Source organism: Sinocyclocheilus grahami, unplaced genomic scaffold (assembly GCF_001515645.1).
Source record: "Sinocyclocheilus grahami isolate Dianchi unplaced genomic scaffold, SAMN03320097.WGS_v1.1 scaffold418.1, whole genome shotgun sequence".
In the NCBI taxonomy this organism is placed as follows: domain Eukaryota; kingdom Metazoa; phylum Chordata; class Actinopteri; order Cypriniformes; family Cyprinidae; genus Sinocyclocheilus; species Sinocyclocheilus grahami.
Genome location: NW_015505597.1, coordinates 594,066 through 615,172, shown reverse-complemented (window position 1 = coordinate 615,172; position 21,107 = coordinate 594,066). Strand labels below are relative to the sequence as shown.

Below are 21,107 nucleotides of genomic sequence, written 5' to 3'. Positions count from 1 at the left end.
AGTCTAGAAACTCATTGCAGCTAAAGACACAAGTCTCACCATGTATTTCAAATCTGAGAATGATGAAATTATTTAATGAATAATGAATAATTATTTTAAGAATTTTTTTTTTTGGTTTTGAGACTTTCTTTTTGGGCAAACCAAAGAAGGTGTGAGGTGTTTTTGCTGTACTTTTGCTAAACATCTGAACTCGGTAGCGTGCACTCTCTTGGGAATCTGTGTTGCAGATTTGGCACATTTTTCTGAAGAAACCTTTAGAGTCTAGAAACTCATTGCAGCTAAAGACACAAGTCTCACCATGTATTTCAAATCTGAGAATGATGAAATTATTTAAAGAATAATGAATAATTATTTTAAGAAAATTTTTTTTTTGGTTTTGAGACTTTCTTTTCTAAGGTGTGAGGTGTTAATTGAAATATCCAGTATGTTTCTGCTAACAGGTGCTGTAAGGGCAGAGTTTCTAAACACACCTTTTTTTTCTACAGCACAAATGTAACAATGGGGGATTTGCAAATAAAACAATTTAATTTGTTTATTGTAATTATTGAAGTAATATTTATTCATATTTATTTTAGTTGAATCCTCTGTTGACCTGTTATGATTAAATGTACAATACTATACACTGTATTTGAGTTCTACTTGAGTATAAAAATAGTATAGATAAAAAGAAATGTTTTGAGTTGCAAATAATTATAATAATAATTCATAATGATGCAGTACTTTTCAATAATTTAACCACACTTCAAATAGTGCTTTTTACAATTTTGCATGGTTGCAAAGCAGCTTTACATACATATGTGACCCTGGACCAAAAAACAGTCTTAAGTAGCAAGGGTATATTTGCAATAGCCAAAAATACTGTCACGTTCCGCGTATGACAGACACCAGAAGTGAGAGAAAAGTGTTTATTACGTTTGAAATATGGATTTTTTTTTTTACAAAAACACATGGATTCGCTACAGGAGGCCTGTATTCACCCCCTGGAGCCGTCTGTGGCACGTTTTATTATGGATGCACGTGCTTTATTTGACGACTTGTGGACTGTTCAACTGCAACACCCGCTGACTGCAATGATAGAGCTGGGAATAACCAGGACAATTTTTTAATATAACTCCGACTGGATTCGTCTGAAAGAAGAAAGTCATATACACCTAGGATGCCTCGAGGGTGAGTAAAACACAAGCTAATTTTAATTTCTGGGTGAACTAACCCTTTAATTTTGATTAGTAATATGCATTGCTAAGGACTTCATTTGGACAACTTTAAAGGCGATTTTCTCAATATTTAGATTTTTTTCCACCCTCAGATTCCAGATTTTCAAATAGTTGTATCTCGGCCAAATATTGTCCTATTCTAACAAACCATACATCAATGGAAAGCTTTTTCAGCTTTCAGATGATGTATAAATCTCAATTTAAAAACAACTGACCCTTATGACTGGTTTTGTGGTCCATGGTCACATATAGAAATTAGCTACAAAATTAAAGATATGTAAACAACATATAGTCATGGATTTGAAATGGTGAAAGAAATTCACGAACTTGATCAGAAGGTTTATTACTTTAGTATATTCCCAATACACTCCAATGCATCTGTACCAACACACTTTTTTTCCATTAATGGTTCTTTAATGTCCCGTACGGACAACGACACGTTGCACTTGGAAATGTGGACTGCAGCTCTTTGGGCTGTCAAAATATTATGAATTATTAAAAAAATTATTAAAATTATCCTGACCAGCCCTCAAAACTACACAAAAAGTAAAAATGTCAAATAAATTCAGAGATGTTAACTACATGAAAAGTAACAAAATGTATTAAAATAATTTCAATTCATACATCACATATAAATCCGCAGCGTACTGCGAGACCATCAAACCGCCAAAACATTTCATTGCATTTTACATTAACATTTGTGCAGTGCATTGAGAGTTGAAGCGTGCAGAGACAATGGGCAAAGATGGTTTACGGATGGTTTTATTCCTTCCGCATGCACTGAAACATAAGCAGCATACCAACTAACGGAACTGTCTGTGTTTTAGTGCATGTACAAGAATAAAGCTAATGTTATGCCGGTTTATCCAACTGTTTCCTGCAGGATTAATGACAGATCATGTCAGGTAAAAGGGAAGCAAAACATTCTGCAGATGATATTTAATGTTGTGTCCACTGACTTTAACAGCTTCAAGTTGAATGCACTTTCGTGTTTTATACAGGCCGTTTCACGTTTATTTCCACGCACTGCTTACTGTGCCTATATTAAGATTTTCCAGTGATTCACAGTCTTTAAGTACATATAGCCTAATTTGTGCAGTCATTGATGGAAAAAACTGTTTCCTTAAAGTAGTATTTGTAACAGTAAAGACAGACTACAAAGTAACCACAGTTTATCACCGCACATGTCTGCTTTGGTGACGCATATGGTAAAGCGAGTGCATGTGTGTGGCAGCGACCCGGGTTCGAATCCAGTCCGCAGTGTTTCCTTCAGCCAATGTTCAAATGTCTGTGTCCAATGTTCCACTGATGTTCTCTGGATAATTGAGTTGATTGGTATGGTGGGGGTGTTAGTAAAAGGCAATTTCTTAAGCTGTGCCATTATTTATAAAGGTTAATTTATTGCATTAGAAGCACACAATAATTGTTCCATTAGCACACTTCAAATTTACTTGGAATGCCATTGCAATGCATTTTAAAGTCACAAAAAGTAAGGGATAGTATGACCTCAGTTTGTTATTAGTATGATATTAATGTATGTTACTCTTACAGTGTAATTGAATTGCAATTGTAATGTCACCCAAATACATTTTATGCTGAAAGAATTCTGCACTTAAAAATTAAGTAAAAGAGTGGATATTTAAAGTGTACTTAAGTATACTTGGAATAGTTCCACTTTAGCACAAACAAGTATATTTAATACAACTTTAGTTGAACTTCAGCACTACTTTTGCACAACTAAAATGCATTTAGTACAAAATCAGTTGTTCCAATTTAGCAGACTTTAAGTATACCAATTTATAGTGTGCCACAAATATATTTGTATAAATAAATTGTACTTAAGTATACTATTTTTTCACTAGGGCTAGAACTTTAAGAGTTACGAATCAGTAGCCATAGGTTTGCAGACCGACATCTCACCAGAGAAGTGCCCTGCGAAGTGGACATTACGCCATGATTCCAGTTTGAAGGGAGTGTATATGTTGCATACAAAGGGCATTTAAGTGTGCGAGACGTGAATTTAAATTGTATTTATTTACAGAGGTATATTATGTCCCACTTCACGCTTCTCTAGTAAGTTTCGTATGTGTGTGAAGACGCTGCAGGCAGCGGCGCAGCGCAAATCTGTAAATGAATATTCCGAAGTGAAGTAAACTTCAACGGATTTCCCCTGCTCAGGGAGTAGGGAGCAATGGACACTGTGTAGGGATACCATGTCAATCGGAACACAGTTCATGCATGTAGCTCACTTCTAACGAGATGATCTGAATCAGGTGTGTTAACAAAGAGAGACATGCAAAACATGCAGGGGGGGTACGCGAGGACTGGGATTGAGAACCGCTGGTCTAGAACAATTCTTACAAGTACAACACGACATAGCTGGGTGCCGCGGACAGACACCGAACGGCGCCGCCGGTGTGCCTACACTCATAGAAAATAATGTGTTCGAATTTTAAAGCCGTGACGCGACGCTGCACTTCTCGTCCGGTGTGCGACCACCTGAAACGCTGTTTTTTTTTTCACTTCCGAAAGCGGATGATGTCAGGAAACAGTGGTTGCAATTTACTTTTTAACTCTGTTCCTGAGCATTATAACCCCAATTTGCTATTGTGTGCTGCGCATTTTACTGAGGACAGCTTCCACATCACGAGTTAGAGGTGGCGGATTCGCCAAAAGCTTTTGTTGAAAGACGGAGCAAGGGGGCGTGGCAGTACTGAAACACCGTCTAAGCTGTTTGCCAATCACAACGCACTGGGACAGCTAACCAATCACAACATATTTTGTTTTTCGGAAGGCGGACCTTCATCAAAGCCGGAACTAATTGAGCCGTTTGTGCCAGCCTGGGGAGAAAGGTATTTTAATAATGTAAATTATGTGAAAAATAATGCGTTTTTCGAACCACCAAGCACGAGAGCATGTTCTAGTACACCCCCAAAACAAAATCAAGACTTTGTAAAAGAGCATAATAGGAACCCTTTAAGCATCGCCGTGTGACCTTGATCATGCAAAGTGGATTTCCCCTCAGGGAGAACCCCTTGGTCATGAGCCACCACTGCAAAGGTCTCATGTACAGCAGGCCAAAAGAGAAGTTCGCTCATTGGAGCCCACTGAGCCCTCAAACACCAAGGTTGACAGAGTGGCTCCCAGAGGGCACTGAGGAGGATCGGGCACCATGTCCTGAGGTGTATTCCTTTCCTCCCCTGGGGGGGCTGCCCTCAGGGCCCTGACGCTCGTGGCATCAGGACTGCTTGGTCGAGGTCTTCGACAGAATAACGGTCCGCAGATCCGCTTTCGGTCTAGAAGACCCATACTGAGAGTGTTGCCCCGACCCCTGCTGGGGTGGAGGGTGGGGGGGTACAGGTTGCAAAGCTCTGTGGTCTGGGTCTGGTGGTATGAGGCCCTAGACGGCTGGACCTGGGAACGGCGAGGGAGGAAGCACTGGAATGAGGCCAGAAGATGAGAGTGGGGAATCCAGCAGGACGAATCTGTCCTTGTCTTGCATTTAGGACAGAATCAACCACAGATGCCGCTCCGTGGCCACCAGTGCTGCCATTGAATGACCGATGGCTCTGGCCGTTTCCTTGGTGGCCCGGAGGAACAAATCTGTTGCCCAATGCAGTTCAGCAACCACGTCAGATTTCCCTTCCTTTTTCTCATCCAGGTCCTTTAGCAGGTCAGCCTGGTATGCCTGTATAAGCTTTCCCTGCCAGACCGGATGTCAGCCTAACTGGTTAGATAACTGCTCTACCGCTGGCATCGCCCCATATTTCTTCTCATTCAGCCCCACGATGTTAGAGTAGTTTGTGACTGTGGGGCTGTAAATACGGGATGAGTATGGTTTATCCCACAATCTCGACACCCCGGTATGGAGATTGAGGAAAAATGGAAGGCCCTGCTTCTCGGCTGGCCAATTGATGTTCAACTTGGCTACATCACGAGTCACAACCTCCACAAGCTCCTCATATGCGAGGGACTGTGGTGGCGAGTCCACAGTCTCCTCAGAGTTGACGCTCATCATATCAACCTCCTCGAATGAAGATAGATGAAGCGTCTGGCTCTCTCTCCGGGGGGAAGAAACTGCGGAGCAGGCTTCCGATCCCTGAGAGGGAGCCGTGGATCTAGTGGGAGAGGACTGAGATAAGGACGAGCCCGTCTCGGATTCCTCCGCTGTGCCTCGGCAGCAGTGGGACTGGTGCCAGCAGGGTTCGCGAGCCTGACCGCTCTCATCAAAAACAGCCAGGCGGCCATTGACACGCAGCGAGAGCAGTTCACAGTTCTGACAATAAGCTCCCTAGAGAGCTGATCGCGCATGCTCTGCTCCCAAACAAACGACACACAGATCGTGTGTATCCCCACCTGCAAGATATCATGGGCAAGGAGGAACACAGTGTCTGAAATGTTGTTTGCTCGCCACAGATTTTGATTTGGATTTACACTTTGACATATCGATAACTTTCTAACAGAGTAATGCTGCATGACTGATAGTGCTTTGCAAACAGACACAAACCAAACGTGATCGCTGAAGAGCAAAAGCTAACATGCGCTTTGCCGGATGTGCTTTTATGCTTCCTGGTTGCTCATGTCACCCCGCTCGTGATGTCTCGCTGCTCTATTGGACTGATTTCACACACGCTTAAGAACACGGTCACGCAGAGGCGTTCCCAAAGCGTTTTGATGCAGCTTGAGTTCCTGAAGGGGAATCATAGTCATATTGGAAGCATGTTTATGATTATGAACATATAACCTTGTTGAAAAAAAAGCATATGCTGTTTAGGTATGTTTTGAAGCATGGCTGCTGGTTTCAGCTAGTCCTTAGCTGGTCATAAGCTGGTTTAAGCTGGTCAAGTGCTGGTCATCTGCTGGTCCTAAGCTGGTCCTGAGCAGGAGCTAGTTGCTTAGGACCTGCACATGACCAGCTTAAACCAGCACACAACCAGCTAAGGACCAGCTCAAACCAGCAGCCATTCTTCAAAACATACCTATCCAGCATATGCTGTTTTTTTCAACAGGGAAAATACCTGTGCACATCCAAAACCCATAATGGGCCCAGGTGCAGGACAACAAAACAAAGAAAGAAGACACTGAAACTGAAATCACAGCTCTGAAAAGTTTATTTACAAAAAGTGCAGTTTCAACCAGTCATTACTTCATCAGTCAGATTGTGCCTGATAAAGACCTGTCTGGTCAAAATGTTGTGCTGTTTTGTAAATAACTTTTGGGAGCTGTAACTTCAGCATGCTTATGTCTTTAATAATTTGCCTATGTATGAAAACATGTACGAAACTATGTATGAAATTTTTTTTGAAAATAACTCAACATCTCATTGATTTTCTTACACATAAACTGAGTTTTAGTGAATGTGAAGTGAGCTTTTCTACAGATTTGATCTCCCTACACACTCAAACTACTTATTTATACAAATCTGAATATTTTGCTTACTTGTACTTAATAACTACAGGTCAGAACTTTAACATTGTACTGCCATTTTTTATTTGATTATGTCATGGATTCCCAAACTTTCAATGATGCACCTCTTCCAGAGCTACTCACCGCTTTTGTACTCATTGTTGATGTGATTCATTTAATTAAAATTACATTAAGTACACATTTTTCCAGTTTTAAAATTTTTATGTTTTTCCCTTCAAATCAAAATTCGTAATGTTGTGATCTTGGTGCTGGTTGGCTCGGTTTATGGGGTTCAAATTCAATGTGGCTTTGCATTCATAGCAATCAATTAAAGTGTGTATTTGTTTCAGTATGAAAAGTTTTACTTCCCTGTAAGTTACAATATTAACAGAGCAAAGAATACGTTCATAGGTTTGTACAATGCACAAGTGCTTTTATGCAATCAGTGGCTTAAAATTAGTTATTCCAATGAAATATTAGCCAGAGTATGTGAATATTAGCCAATGATCATAATGGTATGTGTGTGTGTGATTGTTCAAACCTGTGATGTCAGTGGTAAAGTCTGTGTGGGAGCTGTTGGAGGTGCTGGAGCTCTGCGTTTCTTTAATTCCACTTTTGGGGACATCTTGGAGATGTTCATCACAGACTGAGACTGACCCAGAGTGCTAGGACGGGTCTCCACACATGGACCGCTTGCCACCGACATACCCTGAGCAAAAAAGAGAGACCCTTTAGTAAATATACAAATACACATTTAAGGACAAGCTCAAAAGGCATATGTGAATGAGTGTGTTTACATGCACATTTATTAACCAGAAGTGCAAATAACAATATGTATAAGTATGAAGTAGAGAAAGTAGAGACCAGCTCAGAGCAAATGTCAAGGTTTACAAATACAGAAGGTGAATTTTGAATTGTACTGAAAATTGAGATATTGTTGTATACACATTCAATTTTAGACAGTTATATAGAATGGAACAGAACAGAATATAACATAATTGAAGCTATTACTTTTCAATTCAAAAGAATATTGAATGTTTATGAGCCTTTCTCAGGAAATGGCGCTCTTTACAGTATTTGCTATTTGCTAAGGACATGGATTACTGGAACCATGTCCTGTGGTCTGATGAGACCAATATAAACTTATTTGGTTCAGATGGTGTCAAGCGTGTGTGGTGAGGAGTACAAAGACAAGTTGTGTCTTGCCTACAGTCAAGCATGGTGGTGGGATTGTCATGGTCTGGGGCTGCATGAGTGCTGCCGGCACTGGGGAGCTGCAGTTCATTGAGGGAACCATGAATGCCAACATGTACTGTGACATACTGAAGCAGAGCATGATCCCCTCCCTTCGGAGACTGGGTTGCAGGGCAGTATTCCAACATGATAACGACCCCAAACACACCTCCAAGACGACCACTGCCTTGCTAAAGAAGCTGAGGGTAAAGGTGATGGATTGGCCAAGTATGTCTCCAGACCTAAACCCTATCGAGCATTTCAAGGTCTCTAACATCCACCAGCTCCGTGGTGTCGTCATGGAGGAGTGGAAGAGGACTCCAGTGGCAACCTGTGAAGCTCTGGTGAACTCCATGCCCAAGAGGGTTAAGGCAGTGCTGGAAAATAATGGTGGCCACACAAAATATTGACACTTTGGGTCCAATTTGGACATTTTCACTTAGGGGTGTACTCACTTTTGTGGCCAGCGGTTTAGACATTAATGGCTGTGTGTTGAGTTATTTTGAGAGGACAGCAATTTTACACTGTTATACAAGCTGTACACTCACTACTTTACATTGTAGCAAAGTGTCATTTCTTCAGTGTTGTCACTGAAGAAAATATATAATAAAAATTTACAAAAATGTGAGGGGTGTATTCACTTCTGTGAGATACTGTATATAGAAGCTGGCTGTTCACAGAGTGCTGTATCCAAGCATGTTAACAGACAGTTGAGTGGAAGGAAAAAGTTTGGAAGAAAAAGCAAACTCACCAGACCTGAACCCCATTATTGTCAAGAGGAAAATGAGAAACAAGAGACCAAAAAATGCAGATGAGCTGAAGGCCACTGTCAAAGAAACCTGGGCTTCCATACCACCTCAGCAGTGCCACAAACTGATCACCTCCATGCCACGCCAAATTGAGGCAGTAATTAAAGCAAAAGGAGCCCCTACCAAGTATTGAGTACATGTACAGTAAATGAACATACTTTCCAGAAGGCCAACAATTCACTAAAAATGTTTTATGACATTTTAATTTATTTAGATACACCTGTATATATATATATATATATATATATATATATATATATATAAAAGCACTCTCTATTCTAAATAGAATTTCTAAAAAAAAATTATTCTCTAAAAAAAAAACTTGTCCCTTTTAGACATGAACTCTATTAATTTGCTTCTTCAGATAGAATATTGTTGTATTCTATCTGTTTTCTTTTCATTTATTATACAATTAACAAAAGCAAAAAAGACCTCTAACACTAGCTTGCTCTATTCTTTTTCTATTCAATCTGTTTTCTTTTTTATTTACTATATTATTTAAAAAAAACCTTGCTACGTGTACTGCGCGTTAAGCTAACTGAGACTTGTTATAGCACTTGTATATCATTGCTCTTTTGTTGATTTTGATTGCTTCCATTGTCCTCATTTGTAAGTCGCTTTGGATAAAAGCGTCTGCTAAATGAGTAAATGTAAATGTAGTAATGCCCTGGTACTTATGGCATGAGTTCAACAAATACAGAATAAATTATAAATAAACTTGTATATATTTTTCTTATTTTGTGGCATATCATACTCTTATAATCCTGTATGTGTGTGTAACAGCAATCCTACAGTTTAAAAAGCAGTAGATCCTGAATACAGCTTCTGGAGGAAGGTAAGGCAGAAAGTGACTGTTAGTTCAGAGCTCCAAGACAATGCCATTTAAAGGGCAGCGGGTTTAACAGAGGACAGCAAATCAATAACATTTGGGCTGGAAATGTCACAACCTGCTCCTGGAGAGTGGCTGAGTTCTGAGGGCTTTACCCCGGCCATGACCCCACGTTTACACACCATAAAACAGCTCCCCTGAGCAGACGGTTAACAGGGAGTTAAGACAAATACTAAACCACAAAAACTGTGAAGCCGATATCTTCTGATTCTCCTGCTATGCAAATCTACGAGCTTAGGGATATCTTAAAGAAATTATTCTCTTTTGGCAAATTTATAAATGTCTACAAGAGTTCGCTCAATGTGTATGCCACGAATATGGACTGTCTGTGTGTGTGTTTTCCCTCGTGGTTGACATGTCCATATTTGGTTTTTTTCCGGTTCCTGTACCCATTGTGTGTTCATTGTTTCCAGGTGTGTCTCATTAGTTCAACCTCCTCACCTGTCTGCCCCTCGTTATCTGCCTTATTTGAGTTCAAGCCTGTTCCACTCTCCCTTGTCTGGTATTAAACGTCAACTCCGTGCTACGTGTGTGTCTCCTGGCTACTCTGTGTGTTCCCCGTGTTGGAATATTAAAGACTGTTTTTTTGGTTTTAACACCTCGTCTCCTCGTTCCAACACAGTAGGCGATTGTGACAGTGTAGTTAGACTTTGTGCAATTATTGAGAAGCAGAACTGAGTGAGGGAAGGTGAAGAGAACAGAGCTGTCCAAACTCGGTCCTGGAGGGCCGGTGTCCTGCAGAGTTTAGTTCCAACCCTAATTAAACACACCTGAACCAGCTAATCAAGCCCTAACTAGGCATAGAAACTTCCAGTCAGGTGTGTTGAGGCAAGTTGAAGCTAAACTCTGCAGGACACTGGCCCTCCAGGACCGAGTTTGGACAGGCCTGCATTAGAACAAAATGCATTTATACAAATAATCCAGTTATCTTCCATGTTTCCTGTGTTTTATACAGCTTTCAATAGCAAAATTCAGAGGTGCTAATACTGTATTGATTTGTCAACAAAAATTAAGTTTTACACCAATGAGGAATTTCTGGAAGCAAATACGTATATACACCTGACATTAAAAGTGTAATTTTGTGTAATTTTGTTAGATGTTGAAATACATTCTCCTACTTCATTACATTGCAGGACAAAAGCTGTGTGCTTAATCTCCAGTAATATTGTCAACTTGATTGCACAGGTACTATTTGAACTGAACTGAGCTGCAAGATGACATCACTAGATATTATCGACACTATTTTGCTGTTTAATACTGTAAAGCTGCTTTGGCAATCTGCATTGTATAAAGTGATATATAAATAAAGGTCACTTGACTTGACTCAAAATCAATTAAATTTTCCAGATTAATTCAATTGAGGTAGTTAACAGAATGCAGAACTGTAATTTGAATTTCCATCAATTAAAGTACAAGTAAAATTGATTGAATTTCAAAGAAAGCCATGGATTCAATTTTAAAGAAAGTCATAACCCTGTTGCAAACATATTTTTTGATGCACTATGACATTTTCAGATTACCATTAGATTACCATCAGATTACCCATGTTACCATTAGTACACTTTTTTGGTTGTAGCTCCTATTACATTATCAAATTTTGATATTATTATTGTTTTTGTTTATAAAACTTCTGAAAACATTGCAGACAACAGAACTTAAAAATTCTGATATTTAGAGTAGGGATGGGTCACGATATTCGAATATTCGATTTAATTATGGAATATCGAATAGGTTGTGCGATTATTGTCTTTAAAAATCTCCCCATGTTTTCCGTGCTGATGCGGTGGTGATGCAATCATGTAAGCAGAGGGTGCCAATAACGCACCTAAAAGCTGTCAAAGACAACAGAAGAACACATTGTCTCACGCGCACACTGTAGACATGTGTGGCATAAAAAAAGACTTGCGTGGCATATAACGGTTACAGTAACTTGGGATGATGTCAAATAAGAGTTCTGTGCGGACCACAAACACCCCCGACTGGGCTAGAGGTGTGGATGAAACCATGTTCAGAAAGGCGCGGAAAACAAATAACGTGTTCTACGGAGCCACTAAAGGGACATGGTTAGCCGCTTGCTAGCGGTAGCCTGTTACAATACAGTACATAACATTTCACTTACCACATAAACAGAGTAAGGAGAGATTACGATAGGATGATGGCGAATGATTTGCAGATCCTGAGCAGCACTGACAAACATCTAATCTTGTAAAATGTGTGGTAAGTACTGTAGAGTGCTGCTCCATACGTAACGTTACGTGTGATCGCGAATCTCTAAAGTGAAAGCAAAAAACAAGCGTGCATTCAAAAGCGATTTCAATGCCCAGCATATTAATAATGGTTCCCTGATGCCCGCAGTTTATATACAGTATAATTGCGACAGAAGATATTGAAGGAATTTATATGTTTCCTCCCATCTTGTATCTATTCCCTTTAGGGGTTCCATTTTTTTAAATGGAAATATCTTAGCCTTATGAGCAGTTGATTTATGCTAATCGACGGACTGTTATGTTAATAAGTGCCGTCATTCGGTTATGTATAACATATTATATTAATATGTTTCAGCACATTACAATCACTATATGGCTTGAGTTAAGGTAGCCTATCTTCTAAAAGTAGCCTATCTAGCCTTATCTTCTATCTTCTAGCAATCTCTCTCCCTCTCTCTCTGTTTATGGGTGTTTGTGCGTGCATGCGGGAGAGGGGTGCAATTCTCGAATAATAATCGAATAATACCCAGCGATTTTTGAATATAATTTTTGATTGGAATGCCCATCCCTAAATTTGAGAAATATGTGTGATCAGTTGAGGTAATCAGGAAATAAATTAAAATGAAATATAGCTGCAAGCAGCAATTAAGGCCAATTTGCAATTTGGCCGACTATGGCAAAATTGGTATCTATGTTATCGGCATAACCCAATGAATATATGTAGACCAGTTTCATTACGATAGGCCAATTTAATCAAAAGTTATTAGCATTTTTGTAAATTTCATTATAACTTTTGACCACAAGGTGGTGCTGCCCCGAAACGTTTAAAGGACCATCAGGGACACTTACCGAGTTTCGTAAAGATTCAATGCATTCGTAAATTATAGCATTTTATGACAAAATTCTAAATGGCCAAAGCCCAAATGGCTGACAATGGAAAACTGGGCATGGTTCGACTCGGCATGCTGCACCAAATCTAAAGAGACCCATTTTGTTTTCATATCTCCTCACCACTAGGTGGTGCTGCGCCGAAACTATGCAAGTGGCCTCACGTCATGGTCATCATAACATACACCAAGTTTGGTCTCAATACGCTAACCATTGCTGAGATATAGCCTTACATCCTTTGCATGCTCTTTGTCAAATTTGTTCACGCGTTATTTGAGAACGGTTTGACTAATTGACTTCAATTCCTTAACTTTTTGTCGGAATGGTCTGAAGATGATCTGGTTTGTGAAAATCGGAACAACAGCCTAGGAGTTCGAAAAAGAAGGTTTTTGAGAAAATGCAATATGTCGGAAAATGACGTCATATAGTGCAATCAAATCATCTTGAGCCAAGGAATCCTTTTTTTCTCATAATTTTTAATCAAAATGTCAAAACTTAATTTTCTGGTGAAACAATATACTTCTCTTTAGTGACGTTTGTCACACTTTTCTAATCATGCAAGCTTGCATTCATCTGCATCTACAGTATTTGTGAACTCAATGCCAACATTTCAAAATCCAATCATCAATCGATGGATGGAAACATGTCCCACGTTTTTTTTTTGGTTGTTTGTTTTTTCAATAATCCATTACACTAATCACAATATGTACTGCACAATACAGAACAAAATATCTTTTGCTACTTCCATTTCATTGTGACTTTAAAGGGGTCATATGATGCTGCTAAAAAGAACATTATTTTGTGTATTTGGTGTAATGAAATGTGTTTATGCGGTTTAAAGTAAAAAAAAACACATTATTTTTCACATACTGTACATTATTGTTTCTCCTCTATGCCCGCCTTTTTGAAACGCGTCGATTTTTACAAAGCTCATCGGACTGAAAAAGCGAGGTGTGCTGTGATTGGCCAGCTATCCAGTGCGTTGTGATTGGCCGAATACCTCAAGCTTGAGACGGAAATGTTACGCCCCTCACATATTGTTGATGCCGTGTCCGGCCGGAGCGACGAGACATAAACATTAAAACCCATTACAAACGAGGCATTTGTTGCATCCAGTGGGGACACAATTACTGATTATAATGACTTATACTGTCTTTTTAGAAAAACACAGCGGCCTAGCGTGAGGGGAAGCCCCGGCTTAGCGTGAGCTGAGGCGGGCTGGACTCCGCTTTGTCCGCGGTGAAAGTTGATGTATTCCCTCAGCGACCAGCACGGATCAGCTCAAGGCATGACGAAGAGGATATCGTCCTCTTTTAGGAGACCAAACAAAGTAGTTTCGCTTTCACAACCAAGCACACAGCGTCTTCAGGACATGGCTGCAGCGTCAACAAAACTACAGCGAGACTAAAATTTACGCCTTCTTTCTTTGCGTGAACATTTGGGCGGCGTTATGCAAACCTTCCCAGATCGTGACGTAGGTATGTGGGGGCGTGTTAGAACGAGCCATTTTAGGAGGGCGTGGATAACTCTTAACTTTTATAAAGAATATCTCTTTGGTTTTGAGACTTTAGTCTTTGCAACTTTACAGATCTTCTTTATGCACCAAGAGCTTGTAACACTCCAAAGAGAAAGGAAAAATTTAAATCGCATCATATGACCCCTTTAAATTCAGAATTTCGGCCAACCGTGGCAGAGACAGCTACAAGTCAAAAAAAAAAAAGTAAGCCATTCATCTACTCCTAACAGAGGTTTTTTTTACAAAACATTCTGTTTGTTTGGCGTGACATTGAGGTGTGACTACCTGCTTAGTCAAACAATTTTAGACAGGAAGGGATGGCAAAAATGTCTGGGAAATCCGTTGGAAAACAAACATTATTTTTGCAATTTAAATTTGTGGCCACTAATGTCACAAAATTGCACACTTCACCTTACAAACAAAAGCTGAGAAGTAGGGATATGCATTTACATAACACACAAAGGTGTGGAAAGGACAGAGCGGATGTTCCTTTAAGAGAGAGCAGAGAGATCTGGCAAACACTGACAGGAACGACACCGGATCTTCTAGAACCTTGCATGACAGTTTGAGTGAGAGCTTAGCTGTCGGTTGGAACGAGAGAGAGAGAAAGTATGCAGTCTTGCAGCTTGACTTGAGAAGAAAGCAGAGTAACGAACAGACATATGATCCAAACTAGACATAAAAAACTTAAGAGACACAAACACGCACACCTACACAAACAAACACACTGACACCTGGAAGAGCACTAAGACTAGGCCTGTCACGATAACAATCTTTTTGTTGTGCGATATATTGCCCCAGAAATAATTGCGATAAGCGATATTATTGTCATTTTAAAGATCATTTTATGCCACTGAATATATAATCATAATGTAACAGCAAAATAATGCAAGGCGGCCTACAGACTTCCAAATGACAACAAACTTTTAATTTTTAAGAATATTTAAACCATGGGAATTAAGTATCAAAATATTAGATACCTTAAAAAACCTGAATAAATAGTAAATAAACATTTTCTAACAAAAAGTGCAAAGTAACAAGTAGAAAAAAAAGAAAAATGCACAAATAACTGGTATGGAGATTTTTCCATCTACAGATTTTTCCCGGACCTTCTTTTCTCTGTAAATTAAGGGTGCACACTATTGCTGAAAAACACAATCACTACTCAGCAGTCAGATGTCCGTATGCACAAAGACACAGATCCCTAAACAAGACCATATCTGCAGATTCAACTTTTTTTTGTTGAAGCATTTTTTTTATTTGAACTAGCACCTCATGACTACACCATGTTATGTACAAGAAGCTGCAAAAGACACAAGCACAAGTGGAATGTACAAAACATGGGGACATACATTTTTAAGTAAATATAATGGGCGATTATATTGTGTCGCCAAAAATTATTGAGGTCATGTACATATATTGCGCGATAAGTTGATATATTGATTATTGCGACAGGCCTAACTAAGACAAAATAATCACAGCTGTCCTATCATAGCCACTGTTGTGATCGCTGAAATTGGCTCTTGGCTCTGTTTGTGATGATATTGTAAATAGCGTGCACCTGATCTTGTATAATTACAGGTAGGGAGCACGTAGAGCAGGGCAGAGCACAGCCCTTCGTAAAAAGGCTGTTTGGCAGGCCGATTGGATACAGGAAGAAAATAACTATAATAAATGAAATAAAATAACGTCCATAATAAATTATGGACAACCGAGTTGTTCAGCGCATGTGTCTGAGTGTCTTCAAGAGCAGTGCTTCTCTGAAAGAAGGAAGATGGACATAGCAATGTGGGTGTAGAAATAGAGATCTCTGAAGGATCAAGTGTGTGTGAATGCAGCTACTTAACCATATAATGGGAGCCAAATATGTACCCAGAAGTAAGCTAAATTTGATATGGCATTTATCAAATATTATTACACAGCTCTGTGGAATACTTGATTCTGATTGGTCAGTCGTGTCATTCCGAGGTATGTTATTCCTTGATAACAACCGGTAAAAGCTGATAACTCAGGCTCATTGGTGTAACTGAAGATGGCACTATACATTTACTAGGAATATTAATATAATGCTGTGTAATAAGTAGTATGACTGTACCGTATGCTTTAAATGTCTGTCTAATTTGAACTTGCCACTTGTTAGCAACTGCTTTCTTCACGGAAGCTTTGCCTTCAAATATTTCAACTCAGATTAATATTTGGTGTCTAATTATTTACTTGTGTGGCAAGTAGCCATGTAATAAGCGGGATAATGCACATACAGTCAGTTGTCATCACAAAATAAACCCTTTCGCGTCAGGGTCCTGACCACTCTGTCGGGGGTTAATGGCTGGATGTACATTATCCCTTACTTATTATATACATTAAATCCAGAAAGTGTGTGGATTAGGGTTAGGTTATAGCATGTATAACTAGCAGTATATAAAAAATGTAGTATACGGAATATCCCCATTCAGAAAACTAAGTAACTTGCATTAGTGGTAAAATAAAAAAGGTCATCCAAGAGCCAGTTAAAGTACCAGCAGAGAATTCTGAGGACTTCTCTTGCTTAGATACAAACGATCCACGGCAAACAGATCCATCTGAATGTAGTTTGAACGGTGTTAGTGACTTAAGGAAAACTTAAGTTTATTGTAAATTATTGTATGTTGATAAAAAGTCAAACTGTATCATCTAGGTAAATAAATGTGTTTGAGCACTCATGAAGATCACTTTTTTGCCCAAGTAATTACTGACACCTAGAGGTTAAACCTGGAAAAAAAATACATTTAATGAAGGAGTGTGGATTTTCTGTAAACCTTTCATTAGAAGCTTTAAGTAGTTAATTTTTATACAAATATTAAAACCACAAATTTCCATTAATGAAAACCCTTTTATTATTATATTAATTTAAATGTATTATTTTATTAAACATTAAACATACAACAGCTTTTTATCATTGACCAATCAGCTAGGGCTGTGAATTTTTGGGTAGACAGTGAATCGATTCGATTCACGATTCATAGGTTTTCGATTCGATTCAAGGACAATTTTTGCAAATTTAGAACGATTCAATTCGATTCACAATTAAATTCGATTCGATTCGATTAACGATTCGATTCTGCATTCTTTAAGTGCATTCACAGGATTATTTAAATGCTTCCCCTAAATTCTTTAAATGCTTAGTCAGGGGGCAAATTACACAGCAGCCTTAATGGTTACAGAACCATAGGTTAGAAAACAAACAAACAAACAAAAAAACACTTTTGTCCATTGTTTGATGCTAGTTTAATGATGCTATGGCATGACATGGCATATGTAGAAATGTATGTAAGCCAAGATTTTAAAAAAAGAGCTTTAAAAGTATTATGTATAGGCTAACATTTTGTCACGCCAGGGCGTGCAGCCATCATTTCAGAAGCGATAGAAATGTCAAATACAATAATTTTATGTATGTACTGTATGTATGTATTATTATCATTATTATTTTTATTACAAGGAATTATTTTCTTATCTCTTACTTTGAATTTGCTATAAGAAATCAAATACACTGCTGGACAATAATCAATCATTTGTAGTATATATTTTTTTCCTAATGGCAATTTTATGATTGTTTTATATACTACAAACAATTATTTCAATTTTCTGCACAGAATAAGGTAAACAAATATATATACTTTATAGTTTCTTTATTGTAATAAATTATATGTCAATTAGCACTACACCATTCATAAATTGTATTTATTTATTGTGTTTATTGTCTTAACGTTTCAGTTTTTTTTAAGTTCAGTTCACATTCTGCTTTTTATACAGTTTAGCTGCAGATATAGCCTGGTACGTCTGTGAGCGCGAGATCACTTCTCTTTCAGTGCGAAAACTTCTTTATCTCATTTTCATAAAATAAAATGCAATAGCTATTTAACTTTTCCTCTCCATCGGCGAATGATGATTCTGAAAGAAAACGCGCCCGATGTCTGTTTGCTATAGCAACGAACGCTACTTTCATGCATCTGATTATCAGATAAACCTTGCGCTCTTATTTCAAGGTTGTTAATGCTGTGGTTATTTTAACAGTTTCCTTCGTACATTCGGTTTAACAACATTGTTAAAACACATTTATCATTCAATGGAACTGTGCGTATGCTTTAGACACTTAAATTTTTGCTCCGTCCATGCAATAAATGCGCAGCCTTCGACTGCTCAGGTAATGTCGTCGACTCGCCGGTATGACCGAGAGCCATTGAAAAACTACAGAAAAGCAAAACTACTTCACTTTAACAATACTGGCCACAAGTACTAAGGAGAGATTACACATCAGCTGCTCAAAAGATGTGTCAGTGAGACGAACGAGTGAATCGTAACACCCCTACAATCAGCATTCAGGACCAAAAGTAATTCTTTTTTTATAGAATTAAAAGAAGAGTTTGCTCGTTGACACAATAAATAACTATGAATCACAAAAGAGTATGGTGCTATTTGGCACACATTTTGTGAAAAGAACAAAAAGTAGAAGAATCCTGCAGGCAGTATAATTGTGTTAAAAGACTGAAAACTGTGACAGATGGAAAGATGACAGCGTATTAATAAGAGACAGTTACATGGGTTAGTACTTACATTAATGTTAGTGTCTGCATTGTCAACAACACTATCATCATCAAGACTGTCCATGTCCTCAGAGGACTGATCTTCAGTCTGAAATGGGAATGTAACACTAGCATGGCACGCAGACTCATAATATCAATGAAAACCATGCGATGCAGGGTTCAAACACTGAAATATCAACAAAATGTTTCTTTTTCATTATATTTTGCAATATGCATTAGTTTCCCCCAGCATATCCATGGGTTCAAGTGTTTATTGCTCTACGTCTATATATTTTTGGACATGCAGCATTCTAACATCTTAGCACTGTAAAGGTTTAAACAGACAAAAATATGAATGAGTGTGTGTCCAATCCTGCACACGTGAGGCTGTGTTCTACCTTTGATTTCCTGCGATTAAACTTGAGGAAGCCCAGCAGACCCTTTTTCTCTGATCCACTCAGACTGTTGGAGTGAAGAGATTCAGCTGTAAGAGAAACACATCCGTTCAGCATCTTACACAAACACGCAGGAGCAACTATTTTAACGTAGAAGCGAGTCAAGCAATGTTACTTTAGTTGGAGTGGTTAATTTTGAGCTGGCTAATGAGAACAATGGATTATAGAAGATATAATATTAGCATACTGTATGCAGAATAAATTCTAGTGTTTGCACGTCAGCAAACCAGTAGCGTTAAAGTTTTTTGTGAGTTTAGGATTTAGACTTGGTCTCTGTAAATGAAACGCCACATCAAAGCCAATGTCATAACAACAAGTTCAATCTTTAATTTTTACAAACACTACCATTTAAAAGTTTGTGGTAAGATTTATGTAACATATGGTAACAAATGATGTTCTTTTGAATTATCTATTAATCAAAAAATCTTGAAACAATTATCAAGGTTTTCACCAAAATATTAAAAAGCAAAAAGAAATTACGTTAAAATGTATTCGAATAAAGTTATTTTAAATTGTAATATTTCACAGCATTACTGTTTTACTGTTATTTTGATTAATAAATGCAGCCTTGTTGAGCATAAGACACTTTAACATTAAAAAAGGTTACAAACACCACATTTTTGAATGTTAGTTATAAGCCAAAAAATAAATAGCACACAATGCACAAAAAGCAGTACAAAATTCTGGCAATAGATGGCGCTACACTCCTGCAAAACTCCAAAGCCCCTAGGTCAACAAAATCAGATGAAAAAACACTAAAGCAGCTACAAAACCTAAAGAAGAATTACCAGGACAAGTAACAGGTTTCTCTGAAGACAAATGCATTGACAATGAAAGCATCACGGTGACAATAAGCATGAAAGATGAATACATAAATATAGGCACTGCAGGTCTTGTCTAATTTCTATTGACAAGGCCATCGCAAAAGCTCCAGCATGTTCTATGACAGGAAGCAGACTCTCAGCACAGTTTAACTACACACACTGTAAAGCCACTGTGACAACTATTCAGCCAAAGTCATGCACATGGCATCAGTACCTGAGTAGTTCAGGGCAGGTGTTGAAGCCATTTTAGGCTGGAGAACTGTAAACAATCAAACCAGTATAACATTTGAAGGCAAATAAAAGTGAATAGAAATCTTATCACATTTGGCTAGACAGTGAAGGACAGTGAAATGTCACAGGCTTAGTGCATGCTGTGTTTGAGTATGTTAAGTAATAATAGCACTGGCTAAACAAAGATATGATAAGTGGATACATCTAAGAGTGTGTCTGAACAGGAAGTATTGGACCTGACAATGAAATATCTCAAATCAAACTTAATCTAAACTTGTGGTTTATTAGCTGTTCTTTACATCAAAGGTTTCCATTGGACATAAAATTGCTTCCCAACACGCCACCAAAACTGTTTATTGTGGCAAATCTCCCCATAATTTGAACTTTCTATACATCAAAGATTCCTGGGGAAAGAACAACTGTATCACAGTTTCCACAACATTATTAAGCAGCACAATCATTTTCAACTGTGGTGTCCTAGAAATATCTCAAATCAAACTTAATCTAAACTTGTGGTTTATTAGCTGTTCTTTACATCAAAGGTTTCCATTGGACATAAAATTGCTGTTTATTGTGGCAAATCTCCCCATAATTTGAACTTTCTATACATCAAAGATTCCTGGGGAAAGAACAACTGTATCACAGTTTCCACAACATTATTAAGCAGCACAATCATTTTCAACTGTAGTGTCCTGACATTGTACCTAGTGTTTGATCCAGGACATAGAGTTCCCTGATACCCAGCTCGCTCAGGCACTTGTCCAAGTCCAGCTGTTGGTGGCTGATAATGTCTTTGAACAGCAAGACATGGGCCGGGTCAAACTCGCACTTCTGACAGATCACGGGCACCAGGGTATGCAGGGGGACCAATGGATT

The 21,107-nt window shown here is 38.5% G+C and overlaps 1 protein-coding gene across 1 annotated transcript in view; it reads right to left on the bottom strand.

The window, feature by feature from the left end:
- cobl (cordon-bleu WH2 repeat protein) overlaps nt 1-21,107 on the bottom strand; it is a 120,963-nt gene that overhangs the window by 40,870 nt on the left and 58,986 nt on the right. The window contains exons 6-9 of the mRNA XM_016232749.1: nt 20,215-20,259; nt 19,120-19,205; nt 18,753-18,830; nt 7,162-7,329 (exon numbers count right to left, since the gene is read on the bottom strand). Of these exons, the coding sequence (XP_016088235.1) occupies nt 7,162-7,329; nt 18,753-18,830; nt 19,120-19,205; nt 20,215-20,259 (377 nt within the window). The remainder of the gene's footprint in view (nt 1-7,161; nt 7,330-18,752; nt 18,831-19,119; nt 19,206-20,214; nt 20,260-21,107) is intronic.